The 23,960-nt window shown below is 52.0% G+C and overlaps 1 protein-coding gene across 3 annotated transcripts; it reads left to right on the top strand.

The window, feature by feature from the left end:
- Nucleotides 1-562: 562 nt before the first annotated feature.
- Ubxn11 (UBX domain protein 11) lies at nucleotides 563-23,652 on the top strand. Of its 3 annotated transcripts, XM_087904501.1 has the most exons (16): nucleotides 563-641; nucleotides 5,634-5,684; nucleotides 7,138-7,241; nucleotides 8,170-8,198; nucleotides 8,628-8,726; nucleotides 12,360-12,460; nucleotides 13,248-13,302; nucleotides 13,711-13,790; nucleotides 16,703-16,826; nucleotides 20,299-20,513; nucleotides 20,683-20,760; nucleotides 21,670-21,784; nucleotides 21,894-21,997; nucleotides 23,057-23,130; nucleotides 23,214-23,354; nucleotides 23,435-23,652. In XM_087904501.1, exons 3-16 carry the CDS (start codon nucleotides 7,171-7,173, stop codon nucleotides 23,631-23,633), a joined length of 1,485 nt encoding a protein of 494 aa, XP_087760627.1. In that variant the 5' UTR covers nucleotides 563-641; nucleotides 5,634-5,684; nucleotides 7,138-7,170; the 3' UTR covers nucleotides 23,634-23,652. The 3 variants fall into 3 exon arrangements, with proteins under 3 accessions (XP_087760627.1, XP_087760626.1, XP_087760625.1); XM_087904500.1 differs by lacking the exon at nucleotides 5,634-5,684 and having other exon boundaries at nucleotides 564-641; XM_087904499.1 differs by lacking the exons at nucleotides 563-641; nucleotides 5,634-5,684 and having other exon boundaries at nucleotides 8,084-8,198.
- The last annotated feature ends 308 nt before the right edge of the window (nucleotides 23,653-23,960 follow it).

The raw sequence follows: 23,960 nt of genomic DNA, 5'->3' as shown, positions 1-23,960 counted from the left end.
GGTAACTCAATTTTGTGTGTATACATGTGGGTGGTGTCTGTGTGGGAGTCAGAAGACAGCCACAGAGTCGTTTTTTCCTGCCATGTGTGCCCCAGTGATCGAACTCAGGTCGTCAAGCTTGGCGGCCAGCGCCTTTACCCGCTGAGCCGTCTAGCTATGAGGCTCGGGGAGTGGAAATTATTTACAAACTAGGAGTGGGTATGTTACCCAATTCTTCCACGTAGGCGCTAGAATTAGAACTTTCCTACAGTGTATCATCTAGTCCATAAGTTAGAGGAGAAACTGAGATTTAAATATTTATTAAGTAATCTGCATCCGTCCAATTCATCTTTGAATGATCAGATGTGAAAACAAAAGAAAGGTTATGTCCCTTTAGCTCAGTATTAATTCAGCTCAGTATTGATTCAGACCCAGAGGCTCCCTGCAAAGCTCTCTGACCTCTGACCTCATAGAGCAGTGCATTCTGGGACCTGAAGTATTCCGAGCGGCTCGGGCACGGTCGGATACAGCCGCTGTCGTTGCCCCCTGATTCGTCAGCGAGTCTCTCGGAGTTAGCCAATGAGAAGTGCTCGGGTCTGGTCGCCTGGGAAACCCCGAGACAACAAGATGGCGGCGCCGCAGGACGGCTCGCTGGCCCCGTGGTGAGTCTCGGCTCCAGGCCTTTCTGTCCCGCCAAGTCGTCCGGCAGGCCAGGCCCTCACCCCGACTCCGTGGATCCGCGGCCTGCGTGGCTCGACTCAGGAGGGGCGTGGGGACCCCGCTCACGGTGTCCGCGCGTGGAGGCGGAGCAGACGGCGGGCGCTCGGGGTGGGGTTTGGGCGCGCAGCTAGCTACCTGGCAGTCTTTGAGCCCAGGGTGTCGCCGAGCTCGGTCCTCTAGAGAGGCACAGGACGCGTTTGTAACCCTCACCTGAGGCGACAGCCGTACACTGACAACCTTCATCGGTTGTGGCGGGCTGAGGCAGGAGGCCTGCGAGTGTGAAACCCATCTCTGGCCAATTAGGGCAATTCAGCGAGACCCTGCCTCAAATTTTAAAAAAGTAAAGCACGGCCAGGTTGATTGTGCAGGCCTTTAATCTCAGCACTCCAGAGGCAGGGGAGGATCTCTGAGTTTGAAGCCAGTCTGGCCTACATAGTGAGACTATCTTTAAAAAACAAATAACTGAACAAAATAGAAGTCTGGGGCTGGTGCTCTGCAGACCTGTAATCCTAACTACTCAGGAGGCAGGAGCAGGAGGGCCACATGTTCAAAGCCAGCCTGGACTTTAGAGTCCGTTCAGGGCCACAATGGGCAAAGACCTTTTTCTGTATATATAATTTTATTCATATATATGAGTTATCTGCATGTATGTGTGTGTACCACGTGCATGCTTGATGTCAGAGGAAGCCAGAAGAAGGCATCAGATACCCTGGAACTGGAGTTACTAGGGGGTTGTGAGCTATCATGTGGACGCTGGAAACCAAACCCAGGCTCTCTTTAAGAGCAGCAATTGCTCCTAACCTCTGAGCCATTTTTATTTTTTTTATATTTATTTATTATGTATACAATAGTCTGTCTGTGTGTATACCCGCGGCCAGAAGAGGGCACCAGACCCCATTATGAGATGGTTGTGAGCCACCATGTGGTTGCTGGGAATTGAACTCAGGACCTTTGGAAGAACAGGCAGTGCTCTTAACCTCTGAGCCATCTCTCCAGCCCCCCCTGAGCCATTTTTAAGTCCAAGATTTTTATCTTTTTCCCCCCCTGAGACAGGGTTTCTTTTTTGTTTTGTTTTGTTTTTGTTTTTTTTTTGAGACAGGGTTTCTCTGTAGCTTTGGAGCTTGTCCGAACTAGCTCTTGTAGACCAGGTTGGCCTCGAACTCAAAGAGATCTGCCTGCCTCTGTCTCCCAAGTGCTGGGATTAAAGGTGTGAGCCACCACCGCCTGGCTTAAGATTTTATTATTAAAAATAAATAAAGACCATAAATGTAGCTCAGCAGTGTAGTGCCTGTGTAGCATGTGTGAGGCCCTAGGCTCACTCTCCAGCCCTTAAAAAGAAAAGTTAATTAATTAAAAATAAATTCAGGGGCTGGAGAGTTAGCTCAGGTTAAGAGCACTTTGACTGCTCTTCCAGAAGACCCAGGTTCAATTCCCAACACCCACATGGAAGCTTATGACTGTCTGTAACTCCAGTTCTGGGGATCTGACACCCTCACACAGATATACATGCAGGTAGAACACCAATACACATAAAATACAAATAAACATTAAGGACCAAGGTTATCTCAATGGTAGAGCTCTTGGCTAGCTTTTCAACCCCAAGTGCCGATTCAACAGCAACGTGTTTCTGACCCTGGGGAGAAAGCACAGTCCTGTCCAGGAGAAACTCCCAGACCACTGAGAGTCCTCATTCTGTCCTCAGGGCCCAGAGTTCAAAGGAAGGTACACCACCAGATCAGATGAGAGTAAAACTAAAAACCAGCGGTGTAATAGCCCGAAAGAATTGCATCCAGAGGGGCCTGAGAGGCACAAGAAAAAAGAATCCACTGTGAGAGACATTGCAGAGTTTAATCTGAAGGGTTTGCTAGTTGACGGGATGAAGCGAGAGTAAAGGAGAGAGAAACACAATGCAGTTGGAGATGAGGTTCCATTAAAAAAGGGGGACAATGGAGAAGCTGACTTTGTGGCACACTGTTGAGTTCGGTTGGGCGAGTCTGTTTTACTGATAACATAATTCACCTAGTCTCTAATCACCCCTCACTATAAATCCTAGTCGTGCTTATGCTCCATTTATAGGAAATGTCCAGAAGGGGCAGATCTGTTAATAACCACCTAGACTTGGCTGGGAGAAGTGGGGAGGAACTGGAAGGTAGAGGACAGTAAGCTATTAAAGTGCACAGGTTTCTTTTTCTTTTCTTTTTTTTTTTTAAATTTTGACTTTTATTTTTCTTCCTTGGTTTTTCGTGACAGGGCTTCTCTGTGTAACAGTCCTGACGGTCCTGGAACTTACTCTGTAGACCATAAGCCTGCTGGCCTCAAACTCACAGAGATTCTCCTGTCTCTGTGATCCTCCTGAGTGCTGGAATTCAAAGCATTCGCCACCACAGCCCAACTGTTTTATTATTATTATTACTACTTTAATTTTCTGAGACACAGTTTCTCTGTAACAGCCCTAGATGTCCTGGAACTAGCTCTTGTAGCCCAGCTGGCCTGGAACTCACAGAGATCCGCCTGCCTCTGCTGGGATTAAAGACGTATGCCACCACGGCCCTGCTGCTCATTTGCTTTTTGGCTAGGCCTTACCATGTGCCTCTGACTGGCCTGGTTATGCTCTGTAGTCCATGCTAACCTTGAGCTCAGCCTTTCCTTTGCTGGACCACAGATGTGCACCACTACACTGGACTTTACAGGGTCTTTCGATGACTCATGCCTGTAATCTCAGCACTCAGGAGTCCGAGGCAGGAGAATCTCTGTGACTGAGAGGCCAGACAGAGTTAAACAGTGAGATCTTGTCTGAAAATAACAGCAAGGGGCTAGGGAGAGAGGTTAGTTGGTGAAGCACTTGCTTAGGAAGCTTGAGGACCTGACTTTCATCTCTAGAACCTATTTTAAAAAAACAGATGTGAGGGTTGGCAAGATGACTCAGTGGGTAAAGGCTCCTACTGTCGTGTCTGACCACCTGAATTCCTTCCCCAGGATCCACATGATGGAAAAAGAACACTGATTTCTTTGGGATACCCTCTTGACTTTCACATGCTTACCATGGTGTGTGCATGTGCCCGTGCACACACGTACACATACACAAATATATAAATAATAAACAAGTAAAATACACACTGAAAATAAAACAAAAACCTACATGTGTCCCAGGTAGGCATTTGTCATCCCAGTGCTGGGATAGTGTAGGCAGGGGATCCCTAGGGCTTGTTGCTTGCCACCTTAGATTGACAAGTTCCAGGCTAGTGACAAACCCTATACATTAAAAAAAAATAATACTACAGTGTGGAGAGCGTCTGAGGACTGACACTCCAGGTGGTCATGCATGTGCACCTGTGTGTGTGTGTGCACCCATGCACATACAGATAGGTAAATAGTGGTGGCAGTTGCAGGACTCTGGGCACTGGGGAGACTGAGGCAGGAGGATCCCCAGGCCATCCTGGACTAAATAGTAAGACCTTGTTTCAATACAAAATATTAAAAGAAGAACCCTTTGCCAAGAGGTGGTGGTGCATGCCTTTGATCCCATCACTTGGGAGGCAGAAGAAGGTGGATCTGGTAGAGCTCTGTGAGTTCAAGGCCAGCCTGGTCTACAGAGTGAGTTCCAGGACAGCCAGGACTACACAGAGAAACCCTATCTCAAAACAACAACAACAAAACCCAAACAAGTATACAAACAACTCTTAAAGCTGAGCAGACACCTTTAATCCCAGCACTTGAGTCGAGGGGCAGTCAGGCAGGTGGTTCCCTTAGTTTGCAGAGCAAGCTCTAGGACAGCCAGGCCTGCACAGAGATCCTGACTGAAAACCCCTTAATTTTGTACTTTGAAATGGTGAAGTATATGAAGTCTGTCTTGCTAACAGTATGTAAGGAAAAAGGTGATTATATAGTATATGATTCTATTTATGTAGCTTTATCAAAGGGCATTCCAGAGCTGAGCAGGAGTGGTACGTAGGAGGCACAGGCAGGTGATCTGTGAGTTCTAGGCCAACCAGGGCTACATGCTGAGACCTTGTCTTTTTTTTTTTTCTAAAGGAGGTGAATAGGTCCACCTTTTAAAAAAATTATTTATCTATTATGTATATAGTGTTCTGCCTGCATGCTGGAAGAGGGTACCAGATCTCATTCCTGATGGTTGTGGCCACCTTGTGGTTGCTGGGAATTGAACTCAGGATTTCTAGAAGAACAGGCAGTGCTCTTAACCTCTGAGCCATCACTGCAGTCCCCAAGACCTTGTCTAAATAAAAATAAATAAATAAATAAATAAATAAATAAATAAAGCAGCAAATTGAAGGGATTAAATAGTAGTGGTTGCTTGCGGTCCAGGCTGGTGAGGCGGCAGAGGGTGATTCCGGCTCAGGAGAAAGTGTGGGGGTGGGAAAGGCCTGCATCTTGATGGTAGTTGTTAAACCCCATCTGTCCATGTGGTCAGATGGCACCAGCCTGTACACACAAATCACAGAAACAGTTCCTGCTCCTCATGCTTTACTGGGGTTGTGTGAAATGGTAACTACAGAAAGAAGCTGAGTGGTGGATACAAGGGGCCTCTTAGAACTGCTTTCCTGTGTCTCTCTGATAGTTTTCAACTAAAGAGCTAAATTACAGCCTAAGAAGAAACAAGGAAAATAGAGGGGTTAGCCTGGCCAGTGGAAGGGTATGGATCAGAGGAGTCCATTCCAGAAGAGGAGGCTAGGGCTGGAGAGAGAGCAGTCATTAAGGCCTAGGCTAACCACCAAAAATGGAAGAATTTGGTTCCCAGGAGAGGAAGCTAGTGAAAGGGAGCCCTGTGTTCAAGGCGTTGCTTAGCTGTCTTCAGTGCAGAGATTTTTTTTTTGGGGGGGGGGCAGATAAACTGAGGAGGCAAACAGGGAATTTTATTTTCTTCCTCTCCCTCCTCCTCCTTGCCCACCTCCCCTTCTTCCTTTTTTTTTTTTTAGATAAGATCTAAACACACTGGGTTCTGTCTCCCCCAAGTGCTGAGATTAAAGGTATTGCATCACCATGCCCAGCTTTGAGTTTTTCATTCAAGGGTGAAAGGAGCCCTTGGGGAGGTTTGTTCAGGGGTGTGGCATGTCTTTGTTGTTTGTGGGCATCAGTGAAAGAAACCTCTGAGGGCTGTCCTATTTAGCCACCAAACTGTGCGGGAACCCAGATTCGCAGAGCAGTGCAGGGATATGGCCAGGAGGCTGGATGGTGGGTGAGGGAGGCTGCCTCCAGGCAGCATGGGCTCCCTATTGGAGAGTATCAGTCTGTCCCTTGTTGCTCTCTGTTGCTATGATAAAGACCATGCCCAAAAGGAACTTGGGGAGGAAGGAGTTTATTTGGCCTAGACTTCCCATGACATAGTCCAGCATGGAGGAAAGTCAGGCAGGAAATGAAATAAAGACCATGGAGGATTGCTGCTTACTGGCCTGCTCCCAATGATTTGCTCAGCCTGGTTTTATCTAACTCAGGACCTCCCTGCCCAGGAGTGGCACAGCCAGCAGAGGGCTGCGGCCCACAGGCTTGCCTACAGCCTAATCCGATGGGAGCCTTTTCCCATTGAGGCTCCCTCTTCCCAGATGGCGCTAGCTGGTGTCATGTTGACACAAACCGACCAGTGCATTGGGGAAGGCCAGTGTCACGTTTCCCGAGGACTGCCTCGGGTTTAGTCTGAAAAGACGCACTTCACACCCTCCCTAGTGGAGATCCCTTCTCTGGCTCTAGGCTTGCTAGGTTTTAATCATTATGAAGGGAACAGAGTGGTAGCTTTAGTTAGAGCTGGCTTACACACACACATTCCTCATCAGAAGAAGGGAGTCAGCATTTTCGAGAGTTAGTCCTGTGTATGAATAACAATGGCCCCACACAGCCACAATTCAGCTGGCATGTGCCTGCCTTGGAGTTTGGCACTGGGAAGAATGCTTTGAGACTTTGCATGCTCTCTCTGGTCACCTGTCTTTTAGGTGCTGATACCATGCACATTTTACAGGGAGGAAGTGAGGTGCCAGTTAACACTGGGCTGCAGGGCATGTGCAAGGGCCCAGGGGTTTGACCTCCATGGTACATGGCTATATCTTCAGTGACTCCTACCTGTGGGTAGCCCGCTCTGCCTGAGATGATCGGGGTGGCTCCTGGGTTCTGCAGGCGGGGAGATCAGGCTTTATGCCAACCAACTCAGTGATGGATCCATAAGAACACATACCTGTCTGTGCCCACACTCTAAGCTTGGGGAAGTTCCAGGCCCTGCACCCCAACAGGCAAGGGGCTCCATATTCAGAGCAGAGAGTCAACTGCTCAGAGGAGCCAACAGACATCAGGAACCCCGATCTGCATTGGAGGAATGAGGTCTGCTTCTCCTGGACAATGCTCCTCTTCAGGAAAAGCTGCAGTTTCCTCCTCCTGACCTGAAGTCCTGGGTCTCCTGTGTCCCCAAGGGCTGACTCCCCTCTTTCCTCTCAGGAGTTTCTGACAGCTAGCCTCAAGACCAGAGCAATGAGCTCACCTCTGGCCTCTCTTAGCAAGACACGGAAGGTGCCCCTAGAGTCGGAGCCTGTGAATCCTGGGTAAGGAGCCAGCTGGCCTCTAGGTCCTTGTGCCCCTGCCCTGTGTCCTTCTTGCCCTTTCCCTCACCAGAGGAGAATGACCATAGTGTCTAGGGGAAATACAGAGATACAGAGAGCAGTTGGTGGCTTTCTGTGGCTACCTTCCTTCTCTCTATGCCTCCGGGAACACTGCTTTGTATGGACCAAAGATCGGGTGGTGCTTTGTGGAAGGCCTGGCCCCGTGAGAGTCCTTGTCATTCACTGTTCACTCACTGGCTCTGCAGACAAGAGTGTCCTGTCAGCCTGGGCTCTTAAGTGCCAGCGCCGTATATCTTGTTCCGGTCCTCTTGTAAAGCTTTTTTCTTCTTCTTCTTCTATTATTATTATTATTATTATTATTATTATTATTATTATTGGTTTTTCAAGACAGGGTTTCTCTGTGTAGTCCTGGCCATCCTGGAACTCTCTCTGTAGACCAGACTGGACTCAAATTTACAAAGATTCACCTGCCCCTGCCTCCAAAGTGCTGGAGGCATGTGCCACCACACCTGGAGCAAAGCTTTTTCTACATCCTGTTTCCTTGTTGCTCTTCTGAACACACTTGGAGTCTTGCTTAGGCCAGGGTGATCCAGGGAGGCTAAGCAGCAAGCCTGGGCCCACTGTGCTTCAGAGAGGAGCTAGGGCCAGCTCCATGGGCTGTGGAATCTTCTCACCAAAAACGGTCCTGCAGTGTCCCTCCGTCTTTCTCTTTTGGGAGCAGTTAAACACTGTACAGCATGTTGTCCCTCAGCTCACCCTGGCTAAGGACAGCTTGGATGGGGGGAGTCTTCAGGAGACAGAGGCTTAACCTCTATCTCTTTTAGCCTTGCATGGGGCCTGGAAACTTCCCTTGGTGGCATTCCAAGAGGCTTAATTTGTATTTGTTCCTTCTTCCTGCCTGGGTTCCCAGGAGGCGAGGGATAAGGATCTACGGAGATGGTGAGTGTGTGCTCTGCCCGTGCCCCTCCCCTCTCACCTTACAACTGGGCAGCTAGGGAAAGAGCCGTGCTGAGGTCTTGTGAGGCTGGGCGTCTGGTCTGCTCCCTGTACTCTTCAGCTCTCGACCCTTTGCTCAGAGGTCTGGCCCTTGCCCTGCTCCTCAGCAGGAATGCCCACACTATCATAGAACTCCTCTGCCTAATGTGAGATGATTATGGGTACCTTGAACCTATGGAAAGACCAGGGATGTAGACCTCAGCCTTTGCCTATGCCTTCCCTCCCTGGAGCCCTGGCCTTATTGCTGACTTGACTGCGTACCCTTGGGGGGGAGGGCAGTATATAAGCTATTTCATCTTGGCCAGGGCCCAGGGCCAGAGTGCTTTCTGGGCTGTGGCACCAGAGCAGTGACCTCGGCGTTCCTGTCCGCAGAAGATGAGGTGGACATGCTGAATGATGGACACGACTCAGAAGAAAAGATCTCTGTCCCTTCATGCTATGGAGGCATTGGTGCCCCCGTGAGTAGGCAAGGTGAGAGCAGAGGGACAAAGGGCTGTGGGGCCCCTTGCTCACAGCAGCAGAAGAGGCTCTGGAGGTGGGGTGAGGACCTGTGACCCAGGGCTCCTATTCTCACCTGCTGGGTTGAGACATTGCTCCTACTTCTGGCTAGCTGCCCCAATGCCTGTATCCCCAAACCCATCCAGTACAGGATTTAACCTAAAGCCGCAGGTTGGGGGCCTGACCAACCCCCAGGCCAGACTGTGACTAGCACCTCTCCAGTCTCTAGCAAATGTGTTATCAGCAGGTCTGCAGTTCAGGTTCAGAGATGGAAGGGGAGCCTCTGGTCATCTGCTTTATCTTCAGCAAGGTCCAGAAGGGCTGAAAGTCCCATAGTAGGGTGTTCTTACCTGACTTTGTGTCTGCAAAGGCCTATATGGAGCTGCTTATAGTGGGGTGGGGACGGGGGAGAGAGGCCAGACAGGCACTGGGTAGGATCAGGGGAAGTTGGGGATGAACCCTGACGGCTTAAGCAACTTTAACATTTCCTTGCTTTCTAGCTCTCGCACAGGGTAATTAGAGCTGTGGCCACCATACTGAAGGATAGCAGGAGGTGCCTTAGACCAAACTCCTCTATTTGACATTGCAGAGGGTTAAAGTAGAAGAGACAGGACTTTCCTAGCCCAAGTCCCACAGTGACTTAATCAAAGACATGATCTCCTACACCTAGCTGGGGACAGCAGCAGTCATGCAACCGCCACCTTCTTCCCTTCTAAGGACCCTACATCCCCTCTCCTCCTCTCCCTGCCACTCCTAGCTGGTGTGTGTCCCCACCAAGGTCTCCAATAGGACCTGCCTCTCCTCCATTTCTCTGCTTAGCAGCCGCCTCGCCTGCCCCATTGCCTCCTTTTCAGATTAACTGCGCTGGCTAGATTGTTGATGGCTCTGCAGTCACCCATTGCTCCTAGGATCTTTCTTGCTTCCTCAGTGCCCCCTTGTCTTCCCCACTTCTCATTGTGGACTTTTCCTTCTCTCCATACTGCCCCAGTGAGGGCAGCATGCCCTGTATGCTGTTCCCACTTAAGGTGCTAGGTGGTGGTGGTGCACTCCTTTAATCCTAGCACTAGAGACACAGAGGCTGTCGGATCTCTGTGGGTTCGAGGCCAGTCTGATCTATAGATTGAACGTTCCAGGTCAGCTAGGGATGTTACACAGAGAAACCCTATCTCAAAAAACAAAACAAATGAAGAAAGGAAGAAAGGAAGGAAGGAGGGAGGAAGGAAAAAGGAACAAAACAAAAAAATGGCTTAAGATGCTTTTGGCAGCCGGACAGTGATGGTGCACGCTTTTATTTATTTTTATTTATTTATTAATTATGTATACAATATTCTGTCTGCATGTATGCCTGCAGGCCAGAAGAGGCACCAGACCTCATTACAGATGGTTGTGAGCTACCATGTGGTTGCCGGGAATTGAACTCAGGATCTTTGGAAGAGCAGTCAGTGCTCTTAACCTCTGAGCCATCTCTCCAGCCCCTGGTGCATGCTTTTAATCCCAGCACTCGGGAGGCAGAGGCAGGCAGATCTCTGTGATTTCAAGACCAGCCTGGTCCACAAGAGCTAGTTCCAGGAGTCTTTTGGCTCCAGGTTCCAGAGAACCCTGACTCCATGAACATACACACTAGGGAGCTGTATTATCCCTTGGGCAAAGAAGTCCTAAGGAGGCAACTCCAGGGCTGGTAATTCAGGGACTTGAAGATGACATCAAGATAGAGTTTGGTTTTCTTCATCTTTCTACTAAGCCATCCTGGGTATCTGGTGTGGTCTCATGACAGTGGCTGCAGTTCCTGCTTTCCATGTAGTTAGGGTGGTTAGTATCTTTCCATGTAGTTAGGGTGGTTAGTATCTTTCCATGTAGTTAGGGTAGTCAGTATCTTTCCATGTAGTTAGGGTAGTCAGTATCTTTCCATGTAGTTAGGGTAGTTAGTATCTTTCCATGTAGTTAGGGTAGTTAGTATCTTTCCATGTAGTTAGGGTAGTCAGTATCTTTCCATGTAGTTAGGGTAGTTAGTATCTATGGAATGAAGAGGGCCTGTGTTGTCCCTTCTCACTCACTCTTTTCTTCCTTTCTTTTCTTTTCTTTGTTTTTTTTTTTTTTTTTTTTGAGGGTGAGGTTTGGGACAGTCTCATGTGGTTTAGGCTGACCTCAGACTCACTGTGTAGCCATGGATGACCTTGAACTCCTGGTCCTCCTATGTTGGGATGAAAGTGGCACAGCACCACCCTGGCTCCCTGGCTTTATTTGAACTATTTTTCAGTGTACAGACAAGCTGAAGTAGGAGTCCAGTGTCTCCCACCTCATAGCAACTGAGCTCTCACTGTAGTCACCTCCCCTGCCTGCACAGACAGGCACAGAAGGGCATCTCGGATGAGCAAGCTAGAGGTAATCGCAGAGGTCCTGACCGCAGATCTAGCTCCTTCAGTGCGCCTGCAGCCCCTAATGATAAGGAAGCACAGATAGTGTTATTGCTGCACCTCTGGGCATAGGTAATGTATCAATCCCCTTAACATCTCTCTCTCCTACATTCTGTTCTCCTCAGCAGTTCCAGTGTCTCTCAGAATGATTTTCCCCTGATCTGGGGCCTGGGAGGCACGCAGCTTCATGCATCACTGCAGTATTATCTGTGCCTCTTTAGATCTTTAAAACACCATGCTAACCTTTGTATTTTCAACAGGATTTCACTGTGTGCCCCTGCTGGCCTAGAACTCATTCTGTAGACCAGGCTGGCCTCCAACTCACAGAGCTCCCTACCTCTGCCTCCCGAGTGTTGGGATTAAAGGTGTGCACCACCACACCCAACCACTTGTGTTGGAGAATACAGGGGTGTTGGGTGATTATCTATTTATTTAGTGTGTGTGTTCCTGTGTTCACACACAAAGTTGAGTGTGTATGTGTCAACAATTCATTCTTTTTCTCCCATCACGTGGATCCCAGGAATCCAACTCAGGTCACCAGGCTTGATGGCAAGGAGATGGCTGGGTGGGTAAAAGTACTCATTGTGAATGCAAGAGGCCCTGCATTCAAGCCCCAGCGTCCATATAAAGCCTTGTCGTGGCCGTGTATGCCTTAACCCCACCATAAGAAGTCAGAGACAGGTGGATTGTGGGAGTTTCTGGCCAGCTAGCCTACCCCAAACAGCAATCTTTGGGTTCAGCATTGGCCTAGCATGCAGATGGCTCTAGTTTACCCCACCACTGCCATCAAAAAAAAAAAAAAAGTGAGAGTGATAGAGGAAGGCACCCATGTCCTCCTCTGCCTCTGTATGTGTGTGCATGGGAATATATAAGCCTGCACACACACGCATACACACACACACACACACACACGACTTAAATGGTGTAGCCTATATATTGCACTGATACGTGCCCCTGGAACAAGTTGCTGCACTCCACCCAGCTTCACAAAGTTGCCCGTAGCCCACTGACTTCACAGCCCACTGTGGGGACGCCATGAGCTGCTCTGTGTAAAGAGCTTCAAGCCCCATCACTGAACGTTAGCTGCTGTTGGTACTGCTCCTTCCGTCCTTGCGGCCCTCTCCCTCTCTGGCCCTTCCCACGTCAACCTCAGCTCCAGACCTGAGCACTAGAAACTTTGTCCACTTGACAGTCCCTGTATTCAATGACTCGGATATGATGGCCTCCATGGGCAGGAAGCTGCGGGAACTGGAGCAACAGTTGAAGGTCCAGAGTGATGAGATGCTGTCCAAGGTAAGGGCTGAGGCAGGAGACAGCCAGGGAGGACTGTTTCCTTGAATGGAACAGCCTGTTTTTTTAAAAATATTTTTAAAAAATTATATGCTGGGCGGTGGTGGCGCACGCCTTTAATCCCAGCACTCAGGAGGCAGAAACAGGCGGATCTTTGTGAGTTTGAGACCAGCCTGGTCTACAAGAGCTAGTTCCAGGACAGTCTCCAAAGCCACAGAGAAACCCTGTCTCGAAAAAAAACATATATATATATATAACGTGTATTAGTGTTTTGCCTGCATGTATGTCTGTGTGTGAGAGATCTTGGAATTATAAACAATTGTGAGCTGCCATGTGGGTGCTGAGAATTGAACCTGGGTCCTCTGGAAGGGTCATTTAGAAGAGCAGTCAGTGCTCTTAACCACTGAGCCATCTCTCCAGCCCCAGAATGGCCTGCTTTGATGGCAAGCCATGACCTGGGGATGATCTTGGTCTCCATGAGCTTAGCAGAGGGCAGAGCCTGGTAGAATGTGGGCTGGGTAGTTGGCAGGCTGTGGAGCAGAGGTGGCGAGCTGGACACAGCCCGTCTCGGGCTGTGCCTTTCTTCAGCTAGTGTGGCTGTCAGAGAGATGGGGTTATCAAGGCTCAGAAGCAGGGGCTATACCTAAGGGCAATAAGGACAGGTTTATGTTCACACAAAGGCAAAAGATATGGCTCGTCCCATGGGGAGGGCTAAAGTTACCTCATTACTAACCTGTGGGGTTCTGGGACCCACCAGGACTTGCACTCACTCTGAGTTTCACTGCTTCAGGACCAGAAGATCCTGGCCCTGGAGGATTTGGTGCAGACCCTCCAGCAGAACCAGGGTAAGAAGCCCTTGGTCATGTACCTGCTCGGGTCCCTGAATTGTGGGAGCCTGGACAATGGCTTTGGGAATCAATACTCCAAGGGCATCAGGCAGACTCCTGGTGGGGTCTGGACAGATGGGACCAGAGGGACAACAACCCTTCATCCCATGCCTCATACAGACTTCTCTGTTGAGAGCACGGGGGTAGGGTACGCTTCAGTGGAAGAAGGGATGGCTGGCTCTTGAAAGTCAGTTCAGGCAAACCTACCACCACCACCACCACCACCACCACCACTCAGGGTTAAGAGAGAGATCAGAGAGACCAGCTCAGGGGTGGTTCTCAGAGAATCTCCAGAAGCCCTTCTGGCAGAGCACTTGCCAGCCTCTAGGTTGTGGCAGTAGACTTGTTCACTCACTTCTTCTCCAGGAGGCAGTGCAACCCTGCAGAGGCAGGAGGAACTCGAGACACAGTGCATTCAGCTGCAACGGCAGGTTGGCGAGATGGAGGTGAGAGGTCAGGCTCGGTGGAGTGTGTAGCCAGGCCCCTTTCCCTGGTCTCAGCTGCCTGGAAGGATTTGCACCAGCCATTCACCATCCTCTGGGGCCCTGCCTGCTTGCCTGCTCTGGGCTGACCCGGAGTTTAGAGCCAGGGCAGGTGTCCAGCACCAGGGCACACTACTCCTTTGGGGCTGACTCAGACGCTGATCGGCCCTGCTCTTGCCTAATGTACTTCTGACTGCACTTGTTCTGCCCAGGCTCTGCGGCTCTGTTGCTAGCCCTCCTCCCTCACATAGAGCCAGCCGCTCTACTCTTCAGCCGCTTGTCTTCCTAACTCTTTCCCATCTTAGCCCCTGGCCCACACTGTTCTCTGCATGGACCAAATCCCACCTTCTCCTGGAGAAGCCCTTGAAGCCCCTTCCGATGTGGACCAGTGCAGGCTCTTCATCCTCTGCTTTCCTGGGGCCTCATCTCTTCCTCTGCTGAACCTCTAAGAACCTGGACCTAGTGTTAGGTGGTCCCCGTGATTTATTTTTATTTTTATTTTTCGAGACAGGGTTTCTCTGTAGCTTTGGAGCCTATCCTGGAACTAGGTCTTGTAGGCCAGGCTCGAACTCACAGAGATTTGCTTACCTCTGCCTCCCGAGTGGCCATGACTTCTTTACCCATTGATTTGGTCACCTCAGTCATTTTTCTTCCACTCAGCATTGCAGTCAAGCTTCAAGGCTTGAGTTGGAAGGCACTGGGCACTCAGGGTCCAGTATTCCTGCCTGCTCGGCGGGCGCAGTGCCTCGGTCCTCTGCTGGACTCCTCTTGAGGCCTTGCTGGAACGCAGTGGCTCAGTCTTCAGGCAGAAGACTTGCCAAAGCCTCAGCCCGTGATACCAGCACCTGCAGCCCACTGCAGATGTTCACATCTGGGGCTGTGGGTGGCAACTGCAGCTGTGCCTGAACTACCTTCTGGGAATGTGTAGCCTGTGGGGCAGGGCCACAGCCTCGCAGCCAAGTGTACCCTGGCTCAGGCATGCACCTTTGCATGTTTATTGATTCATTTAATTGAACAAACCTAAAGTGTTTATCCTGTTTGACACTGTCAGCCATTAGGCTTGTGTCATCTGTAAAATAAGACACAGTCCCCACCTGCTCGAGACTGACAGTCTGCAGACGCGGAGATACACGCGTGGCTAGACAGCGGGTGTGAGAGTGCAGGGGAGGAGCCACTGCAAGCAGATCTGGAAAGGGGCGGGGCCTGCGAGGATCTTGGCAAAGGCAGAATGCTCCAACTGCGGGCCCGTCTGGTTGTGGTGGCGGTTCTGTGAAGAGGGAGAAAGAGAGAGAGAGGTCAGGTCAAAGGGCCTCTCTGTGGGCTCTGTTTGAGGGAGTCTGTGCATGTGGACAGAGCCCTAAAGGAGAGTGGTGGCGGCTGGGTGCGGGCAGCCTCGTGGGTGCAGGAAGTGGAAATGGGACAGAAGCAGCCATGTATGTGGAGAGAGGGAACCAAGCATGTTGAAAAGCAGGAGTTGAAGGCCTGACAGACAGCCTCTGTGTGGGACAGAGGTGGAGAGGAGGCCATGGCAGCTTGGGTTAGGGTGAGCGCCTGAGCTAGAGTACCAAGGGTTGGGGTGGCACTGAGCTCCTTGCTGGGGGTCGTACAGCAGAGAGGAGTGGGGCATGGAGGTCGGTAGCTAGAGAGGTGCTGCCCGCTGGGATGGGGGGAAGTCTGGGGCAGTGTGGACTCAGGCTCGTCAGTATGCGTGGGTTTGGGGCTCGGTGGGCATCTGTGTAGTTGTGAGTGGGAGTCAAGCTCAGAGGTGAGAGCCTCACTAGCTGTGAATTTGGGTTCTGTCCTTATGTAAGGAGGGGTGGACAAGAGCCATACAAAGGGAGAGTGGTCAGGGCTGGGCACGAGGAACCTCGCAGGTGTGTGGGGGTAGCAGTGGCACAGAAGCAGCGAGAGGAAAACCAGCTGTTGAGAGAAGTGGAGACGGGATGGCGTCAGGGTCCATAGCAGCAGGCAGTTGGTAGCTGCACCCCTCACCCCTGTGTGAGCTGCGGCGCAGAGGAGCTGGCCAAGAAGGGCACACCTTTAGTCCCAGCCCTTGGGAGGCAGAGGTAGGCGGATCTCTGAGACCAGCCCGGTCTACAGAGTGAGTTCTAGGACAGGCAGGGCTCCACAGAGAAACCCTGTCTGGAAACACGTCCCCCAAAATAAATAAAAAGTATTTGCAACTCCTCCTGGGCTGGGGAGATGGCTCAGTCAGTAAAGTGTTTGCTTCAAGCATGAGGACCTTTGTTCTGTCCCTAGAATCCATTAAAACAGAAAAAAGGAAAAGCAAAAAGCCAGGAGTGGTTTCATGGAGTTAATCATCCTGGAGTGGGAAAACAGAGTCAGGTGGATCTCTGGAACTCACTAGCCAGCCGTGGATCCAGGCAGCACCCAGGCCCTTGAGGAAGTGACGCCAGCTTGTCCTGTATGTATGGCTCCACACATAAGTGCATATGTGCTTGTGCACTGCTTACCTAGAACCACAGACATATGAGCTGTGCACACCAAGTCTGTCACAGAGAAGAGAGAGGCTCACTCCTGTGGAGCAGGTGTCCCTGCCACCTCCTCATGTTAGGCCAGACTCGCACTGTCCCCAGAGCTGCAGTGGCCAGTGTTAAGGAGTTCTTGGGTCACGTACTGTGTTAAGTACTTGATGTGAGAGGTCTACTGGGCACAATGAAACAGGTACTGGCATGTGCCCTCAGAGGGAAGGAGCCCGCTGCTTTAGGGGGTCAGGGGCTTCCACAGTCATAAGCTGGAAGTGGCCAGAGTCTTTTGTCCAGGCTGCTCTGCGCTGAGAACAGCTGGGTTGGACTGGTGCTCTCCATGGAAACTGGGCAGGTGGTGCATACCACATCTCGCTCTTCTGCCCACAGCGGTTCCTCAGTGACTATGGCTTGCAGTGGGTGGGCGAGCCCATGGACCAGGACTCAGAGGAAAAGATAGTCTCTGAAAATGATGAGCGAGACTGGATGAAGGCCAAGAAGTTCTGGAAGCCAGGTACAGTAGAGCATCTGCCCTGGCCCCCTTCCAGCAACTCCCTGTTGGCCTACCACTCTCCCAGAGGCCCTTGGTTTCCAGTCCTGGCCTATCAGTATTGGGGTGGAGGTGGGGTTGCTGAGTTATCAACACCTTGTCCCTGACCCAGGAAAGCAAGCTGAGGTCTCCCTCCTTGGTCTCACTTGGGTCTCTACCTGCTCATCTGCCAAGGACCACAGAGACCCAAACTTACTAGATATTTGATATGTTTTGTTTTGTTTTGAGACAGGGTTTCTATGTGTAACAGCCCTGGTTGTTCTGGAACTTTTTGTAGATCAGGCTGACTTTGAAATCAGAGATCCACCTGCCTCTGCCTCTAGATTGTTGGCTTCAGCCTTAAAGGTTTACAACCACTACCACCCAAGGTCACTGTCTTTAAACAAACAAACAAAAACAAAACCTCATAAACCCTGGTGTAGTAGTACACACCTGTAATCCCAGCACTTGGAAGGCTGGGTCAGGAAGATTGAGAGTTCAAGGCCAGCCTAGACTACTAGAGGTCCTGTGTTTGGTTGGCGAGGTGGGGCAGGAGGGGGAGGGGGGGTGGGGGGTGGGGTGGGGGTGGGGGTGGAGAAGGGTGAAAGCTTGCCCTCTGACTGGAAGCCCCTATCCAGTTTCCAGGGCTCAACCTCCTCCTAGGTTCCCACTGCAGGTTCATGTGTGCGTCAGGACATGGGAATCTGGTTTGATAGGCAATGATTTTCATGGGGGTTTTGTTGTTTTATTTTGTTTATTTTTTGGCGACAGAGATAGGGTTTCTCTGTAGCCCTGGCTGTCCTGGAACTCACTCTGTAGACCAGCTGGCCTCAACCATGAGATCCGCCTGCCTCTGCGTCATTTTTCATGTTTAATCACTGATATTTAGTGGGGCTCCCAACCCACCTTGTCCTTAGACTCGGGTCCAAAAAGCTGTTTCTGAAATGGGGCCCATTTTTACCTCTAAGCTTTGGAATCTAACTCAGACCCTCATTTCTACTCCACCACCTGTTCAGGGGTGGCTTGTGGCTTAGGCCAGCCACTTCCCTTCCCTGAGCCTCAAGTTCATCAACAAAATGGGGCTCACATTGTCACCCTCAGGGTTTTCCCAATAGCAAATGAGTCACATAAGGAGGCCCTTGCATGTCATGCTCTTTCCTAGGCTCCAAAGGAAACAAGTGCCCTGGGAACTACAGCAGGATTCCCAAAGGGACTGTCTAGGTGACAACAGTGTGGCTGTCCAAGTGTCCTTTAGACAAAGACTGGATAGGGCTGAGGATGTGGCTCAGTTGGTAGGGTGTTTACGCATTCCTGGCACCTGGTAAGCAGGGAAGGGTGATGCAGACTTGCAATCTCAACACCCAGGAGTGGCGATAGGAGGATCAGGAGTTAAAGATTGTCTGCAGTTAGGAGGCAGTTCTGAGGACAGCATGGGCTACAGGAGTCCCTATCAAAGAACAAACATGGGGCTAGGAAGGTAGATGACTGAGGGCTAAGATGCTTCTCCTACACTTGCTTCTGTCTCAAACCCTAGCCCCTCTGGCAGGTCCCCTGCCACCTGGGCTGCTACTGTACATGTGCCAGCATCTTATGGGAAGGGCTCTGCTGGCATGAGGGGTTCGAAGGCTCAGGCTAGGTGTTCTGGGGACATGCCTGTTCCTGACACACTGTCTTCCACTGTGACTTCCAGCTGGGCCAGGTTAGGGTTCAAGGAGTGCCCAGCAATTGGAAGGCAAATAGTCACACACAAAATGACAAAGAGTGTGTGACAGGCCCAGGGGATGGGCTCGGGCTACAGGAACCAGGCAGAAGAGCCAGGGGTTCCCTGCAAGGTTCTCAGAGGAGGTGGGCTTGGTGCAGCCTGTGCCCACAGTAAGTTGGGAGGCCCAGCAGCATCTCCTAAGACAGGGAGCTGTTACTGTCCTCGCTGTACACAAGAGGCAGAGAAGCCTGCCTGCCCGAGGTCGCGGAGTTCACAAGCAACAGCCATGCCAGTGTGGCCCAGGAGGCCAGGGAAGTGGCAAGTGGGGAGACGCTGGGCTGGTACCTGGGAGGAGAGGCATGACCACTGAGAGCTGAGTGAGTCACGCGGTCTCTGCAAGGCTTACATGGAACGTGACCCTCACACGGCCCAATTTCCTCATCCGTTAAATGGGAGCCGTAATACTTGCCTCTAAGAGTCATTAATAGACAGGTCCACTTGCTCTGTGGCCAGGTCAGGGTCAGCTGCAGAGACAACAGGAAACACAGCCCCTGTACCTGTAGGTCCATTTAGGGGAGAGCCGTTGCGTCCCCAACACCATGCCCCACATCCTGCCACAGCCTAGCTGTCCTAGTGAAAAGAGCTTTCGCAGAGCCCACAGCCAGATGTGTGCTGGAGACTTGCTCTCTAGGGCTGGGGCCCCGGCTGGCATCCCTCCTGCTCACCACCCTTTCTTCTGGCCCCTTCGTGGCCGTCCTGATCATGTTGTCGACACCCTCTCCAACTGCACAGCCACGTGTGCAGGCAGCAGTTTCCAGAGGAGCCAGAGCCTGGCAGGTTCTCAGAGTGAGAAGTCGTCACATCTGTGCAGCAGCTGGCCCAGCATCCTGACAGTCATCTACTCCCCCCCCTTCTCCTGACCATGCAGCTGGGTCCCAAGTCCTCTAGCTTGACAGAGGCCTGAGATGAATCATTTTCCACTTTTCTGATGCTGTTTTCTCATGCATATAGTGGAGATTAAATAGCCCCTGCCTCCCAGCCTTGGGGTTGGCCCGAGGACCATTTGTACAAGATAGAGCTGGTGACCAGTGATCGGACATGGATAGTTCAGGCTGTTCCAAGTTAGCCCTCATGTGGTCATTTCCTTGGCACCTATAGCCACCCTGGGAGGCCAACGCTACTGGCATCCCATTCTAGCCCCGAGCATTGTAGTAAGGCCACACAGGAAGAAGTGCAGAGGCTGGGATTTGAATCCTGAAAGCTTTGATCCAGGGCTGGGAGCTTTGCCAATTCAGTGCCTGGCACAGATCTAGTATCAAACTTGGCTTTTGGTCTTAATGCTGTGTACATCTAAGAAGCTACCGAACTCCCTCTGGTCTCAGTTCCCACTTCTGACAGTGGGAAGGATATAACCCTTACAGGGTAGGATCCTACATGGAAGAAATGGGATGATGGACATTAAGCCCTTGACCCAAAGTAAGTGCCCTGCTAGGTGTGGTGACACTCACATCATCCCAGCACTTGGGATATAGAGGCAGGAGGATCAGAAAGCGTTCAAGGTCATCCTCACTACATAGTTCAAGACTACAGGAACCAGGGCTCAAATAAACAAACAGTTCAAAGTAAGTATTCATGCGGTCCCTTAGGAACTGAGGCCTCTTCTCAGTGCAGGAGGGTCCCCCAGAAGACAGCTGCCAGGGAGCCACAGAGGCTTATGGGCATCTACTTTTTTTTTTTTTTTTTTTTTTTGGTCAGGGGATTCTTTAGTACCTCCCGAGGTGGACTTTGACAGACTGATGGCCAGTCTGCAGGACCTGAGTGAGCTGGTGGTGGAGGGAGAGGCCCAGGTGACGCCAGTGCCCGGTGGGGCGCAGCTCCGAACCCTAGAGCCCATCCCACTAAAGCTCTACCGGAATGGCATTATGATGTTTGATGGGCCCTTCCGTCCCTTCTACGATCCCTCCACACAGGTAGGATGGGGTTGTGGGGCCCATGCCTGCTCGACTCTGCTGGGAGACAGTGGAGTCAGCTCACTGCACTAGCTTGCCCTCCACAGAGTACACAGGCCCCACCTCTCCAATCTCAGAGTTCCCAGTATTTCCAGAGTATGGCTACAGAGGCCTGTTCACTCTCTTGCAGCGCTGCCTCCGGGACATACTGGATGGCTTCTTTCCCTCAGAGCTCCAGCGGCTGTATCCTGATGGAGTCCCCTTTAAGGTAACCAGTGGCTCCTCAACCCACCCTTTCCCTGTGTGCTTTGAAGAGACTGGGGATAGCTTGCTCAGGGATCAGCTATCCTTAGAGGGAGCCATCCACTCCAGGGACCCAATCAGGATGCCCTGCGGGAAGGGGAGGGAGCAGAGTGTGGAGGCTGTCCCGGCCAGAGTGGCCATGAGGCCCCCCAAGCTGAGCAGCAGACTGTGCCCTCTGCTGGCATCTTGAAGGTACAACATTGGCATGAGACCACTACTCTGCCCTCCCCAGGATTCAGGACACCTTGCCATCCTGAGGTTCTAGAGGAATCTACACTGTACAGGGGGCATAGTTTTCTCCAGAAGCTTTGGAAACCACGTGGTTGGGGTGGAAGCGGGGTATGAGTTGCAAACAATGAAAAGAGGCAGGGCTGGCTGGGCTGCGGGGACAGGAGAGGAGCCCATGTGTTGCCAGGGCTGAGTGAGAGGAAGGTCGTCATGGGGACCAGGAGGCAGCAGGTTCTAGAGGCGGGTATCTCCACAGCAAGGGTGTGTGCCATCATGACACAAAGGAGCGTGAGTCATGACTGGGGGTTTTGAGAGTTCTGTGTGGAGACAGCCTTGGAACGGCCTGGACAGGGCAACTGTGGAGACCGCAGTGATAGCGGCTGCCCTGCAGACTAGAGCAGGGCTCTGCCCTGTCCTGACATCATTGCCCGTGTGACCTCCAGTGTGTGTGGGGGTCGTCAGTACTGTGGCTTCAGCTAGCATGAGTAAGAGTGGCGCTTGCAGGAACGGAGCCTGAGGCGGTAGCAGCGACATGAACTGTGGTTCTCTTGGGTTATTCTCGAGGCCTTTGGGCAAATGGGTGGGGGTGAGGTTGCAGAGCTGAGGAGCTGGGTTCCCTGCTTCTGTGGCCCTTCCTTCCTGCCAGGTAAGCGACCTGCGCAATCAGGTCTTCCCAGAGGATGGGCTGGGCTCGTTCCCAGGTGAGGGTCGCGTGGTGGGCCGGCAGAAAAGGCGCAAGGACAGGGTGGAGGATACTTCAGGTAAGCTGGGCCCAAGGCTGGCTGGGGGGCTGTGCAGAGCAACTCCAGGTGGCCTCTGCTGGCCCTTGCTGTCCCTCCTGGGCCAAGGTCCCCGATGCCCTCTCTGCAGGCTCCAGGATGACTGCTGAGAAATTCCTGAACAGGCTTCCCAAGTGTGTCATCCGACAGGGAGAGGTGATTGACATCCGGGGCCCCATCAGGGACACCTTGCAGGTGAGGCCTGCCCTAATTCCCCAGCTTTCTCCAGGGGACTTTTTCACCAACCTTGGCTCAGCCTACTGTGTCTTTCCTGGAGGCTCAGGCCTGTAGGCCCAAGCAAAGGCCAGGATGGCAAGCACACCCTCAGAACTGTATGGTGTCTCTGTGGAGCTGGTGAGGACTCTGTGCTCTACTCCACAGGACAGCTGGGGTGGGGGTGGGGGGATGAGCCCAAGGTCCGGGGCATGTTCTTGAGCTTGACCTAGGAGCTCCTTCTCAATTGTCCCGCAGGCCTTTCAGATGCCACGAGTTCATTATCTTCTGCCATTACCCCGCTCTTCTAGCCAGGTCTCTACCCGAGAAAGGGGTGCCAAGGCTGTCTCCGACTCATCTCCTTTGCCCAAGTTGTCTTGTCCAGTCTGGCCACCCCTCGAGCTCCTGGCTGCAGCCCATCTCCCTAATCTAGGCTGCAGGGTGTCTCACACCCTTTCTGTGCTGACCTTCCCACCTCCCTCCTGCTCCTGCTAGCCATGGCCCTCAGCAGCCTTCGCTACTGGGACTGCCTGGGGATTCTTGGAGAAAGCCAAGGCCCTTATCCTGGCCCTGAGCATCCGTTTTGTACCAGTGCCCTCCCCATTTCTAGCCTTCCCTCCCTTCTTTCCTGTCTCACTTGTTTCCTTGCTTCAAGAGCTGTAAACTGCTGCCAGGCTCCCGACCACATCCTTCTTTCAGGTTCTTGGTCAGCATCTTTGTGCCGTAGGGAGTGTCCCCACCCTGTACCATTTCAGTTACTGCTACTCATCCTTCAGGCTCAGCTCAGGTGTCTTCCCTGAGCCAAGGCTAGGTTAGGTCCCCAAGCCTGGCCGTCACCTGGGTAGGCTTCTCCCACATGGGACTGGAAGAATGATGGTGTTGCCTAGCAGAGCCTCCTTCCCTTTACACAGAACACGCCAGCTCTCTGGCTCATGGGGCTCATCCATTCCTGCTCAAGAATGAGCCAGTCTTCTCTAAGGGTGGAGGGAACGATGTAGGTGGGACCTAGGGCTCCGTCCACTTTTCATGGCTGCTTTCCAGAGCTGCTGCCCAATGTCTGCCCGGATCCAGGAGATCATAGTGGAGACACCTGCCTTGGCTTCTGAGCGGCAGAGGTGAGGGCTGGGCAGAGGTGAGAGCAGGGCAGAGGGGAAAGGACCCGGGAGCTGGGGAGCACTGAGGGCCTTTGGACCTGCAGGAGCCAGGAGTCACCCACCATGCCAGTGCCTCCGCTCTCCATGTTGCGCATCAAGTCTGAGAATGGGGAGCAGGCTTTCCTATTGATGATGCGGCCTGAGGACACCATAGGCGACGTGCGCAACCTCTTAGCAAAGACCAGGTGGGTACGAGGCAGGGCTGGGCGCTGCAGGGTGTCCCTGGCCCCATGGCCTAACTTGATGTACTCTGATGAACACCCAGGGACATGGATTCAGCCAACTTTGAGATCATCAGCACCTTTCCACCCACGGTCTACAAGGATGATGCACTTACCCTGCAGGCCGCAGGCCTGGTTCCCAATGCAACACTGCTGTTACGGCCTCCAAGATCCCTGCCGTCAAACCCCAGCTTTGGTACTGGCTCTGACCCCATGCTAGCCCAGGCTCACATTCCTGAATAAAGTGCCGCCCCTGACATGAGCTCCACAGGCTCTCTAGACAGGGCTGTCTTGAGGGAAGGCTGGGCTAGGGAGGGGGTGGTACAGATGCTTAGGCCTGTAACTGGAGCCCCATCTGGCTCTTTGTCCCCTAGGTTCCTTTTTCTCCCAAGCTGTGCTAAGTAGATCCTGTGGAGGTAATGGCCAGCCCTAGCTGGGTTGACACTGTCTCAGCTGGGGCAGGGAAGCTTCACTAGGGGTCAGGCCTCTGAAGACAGCCTGATGCTCATGCAGACACTTTCTCCATATACCGTGTACAAACCACGGCCACCACCTCCGTGCTCCCAGTCT

Source organism: Myodes glareolus, chromosome 3 (assembly GCF_982192425.1).
Source record: "Myodes glareolus chromosome 3, mMyoGla1.1, whole genome shotgun sequence".
Classification (NCBI taxonomy): domain Eukaryota; kingdom Metazoa; phylum Chordata; class Mammalia; order Rodentia; family Cricetidae; genus Myodes; species Myodes glareolus.
Note: the sequence above shows the minus strand (reverse complement) of the source record. Positions and strands in the feature narration are given on the sequence as shown.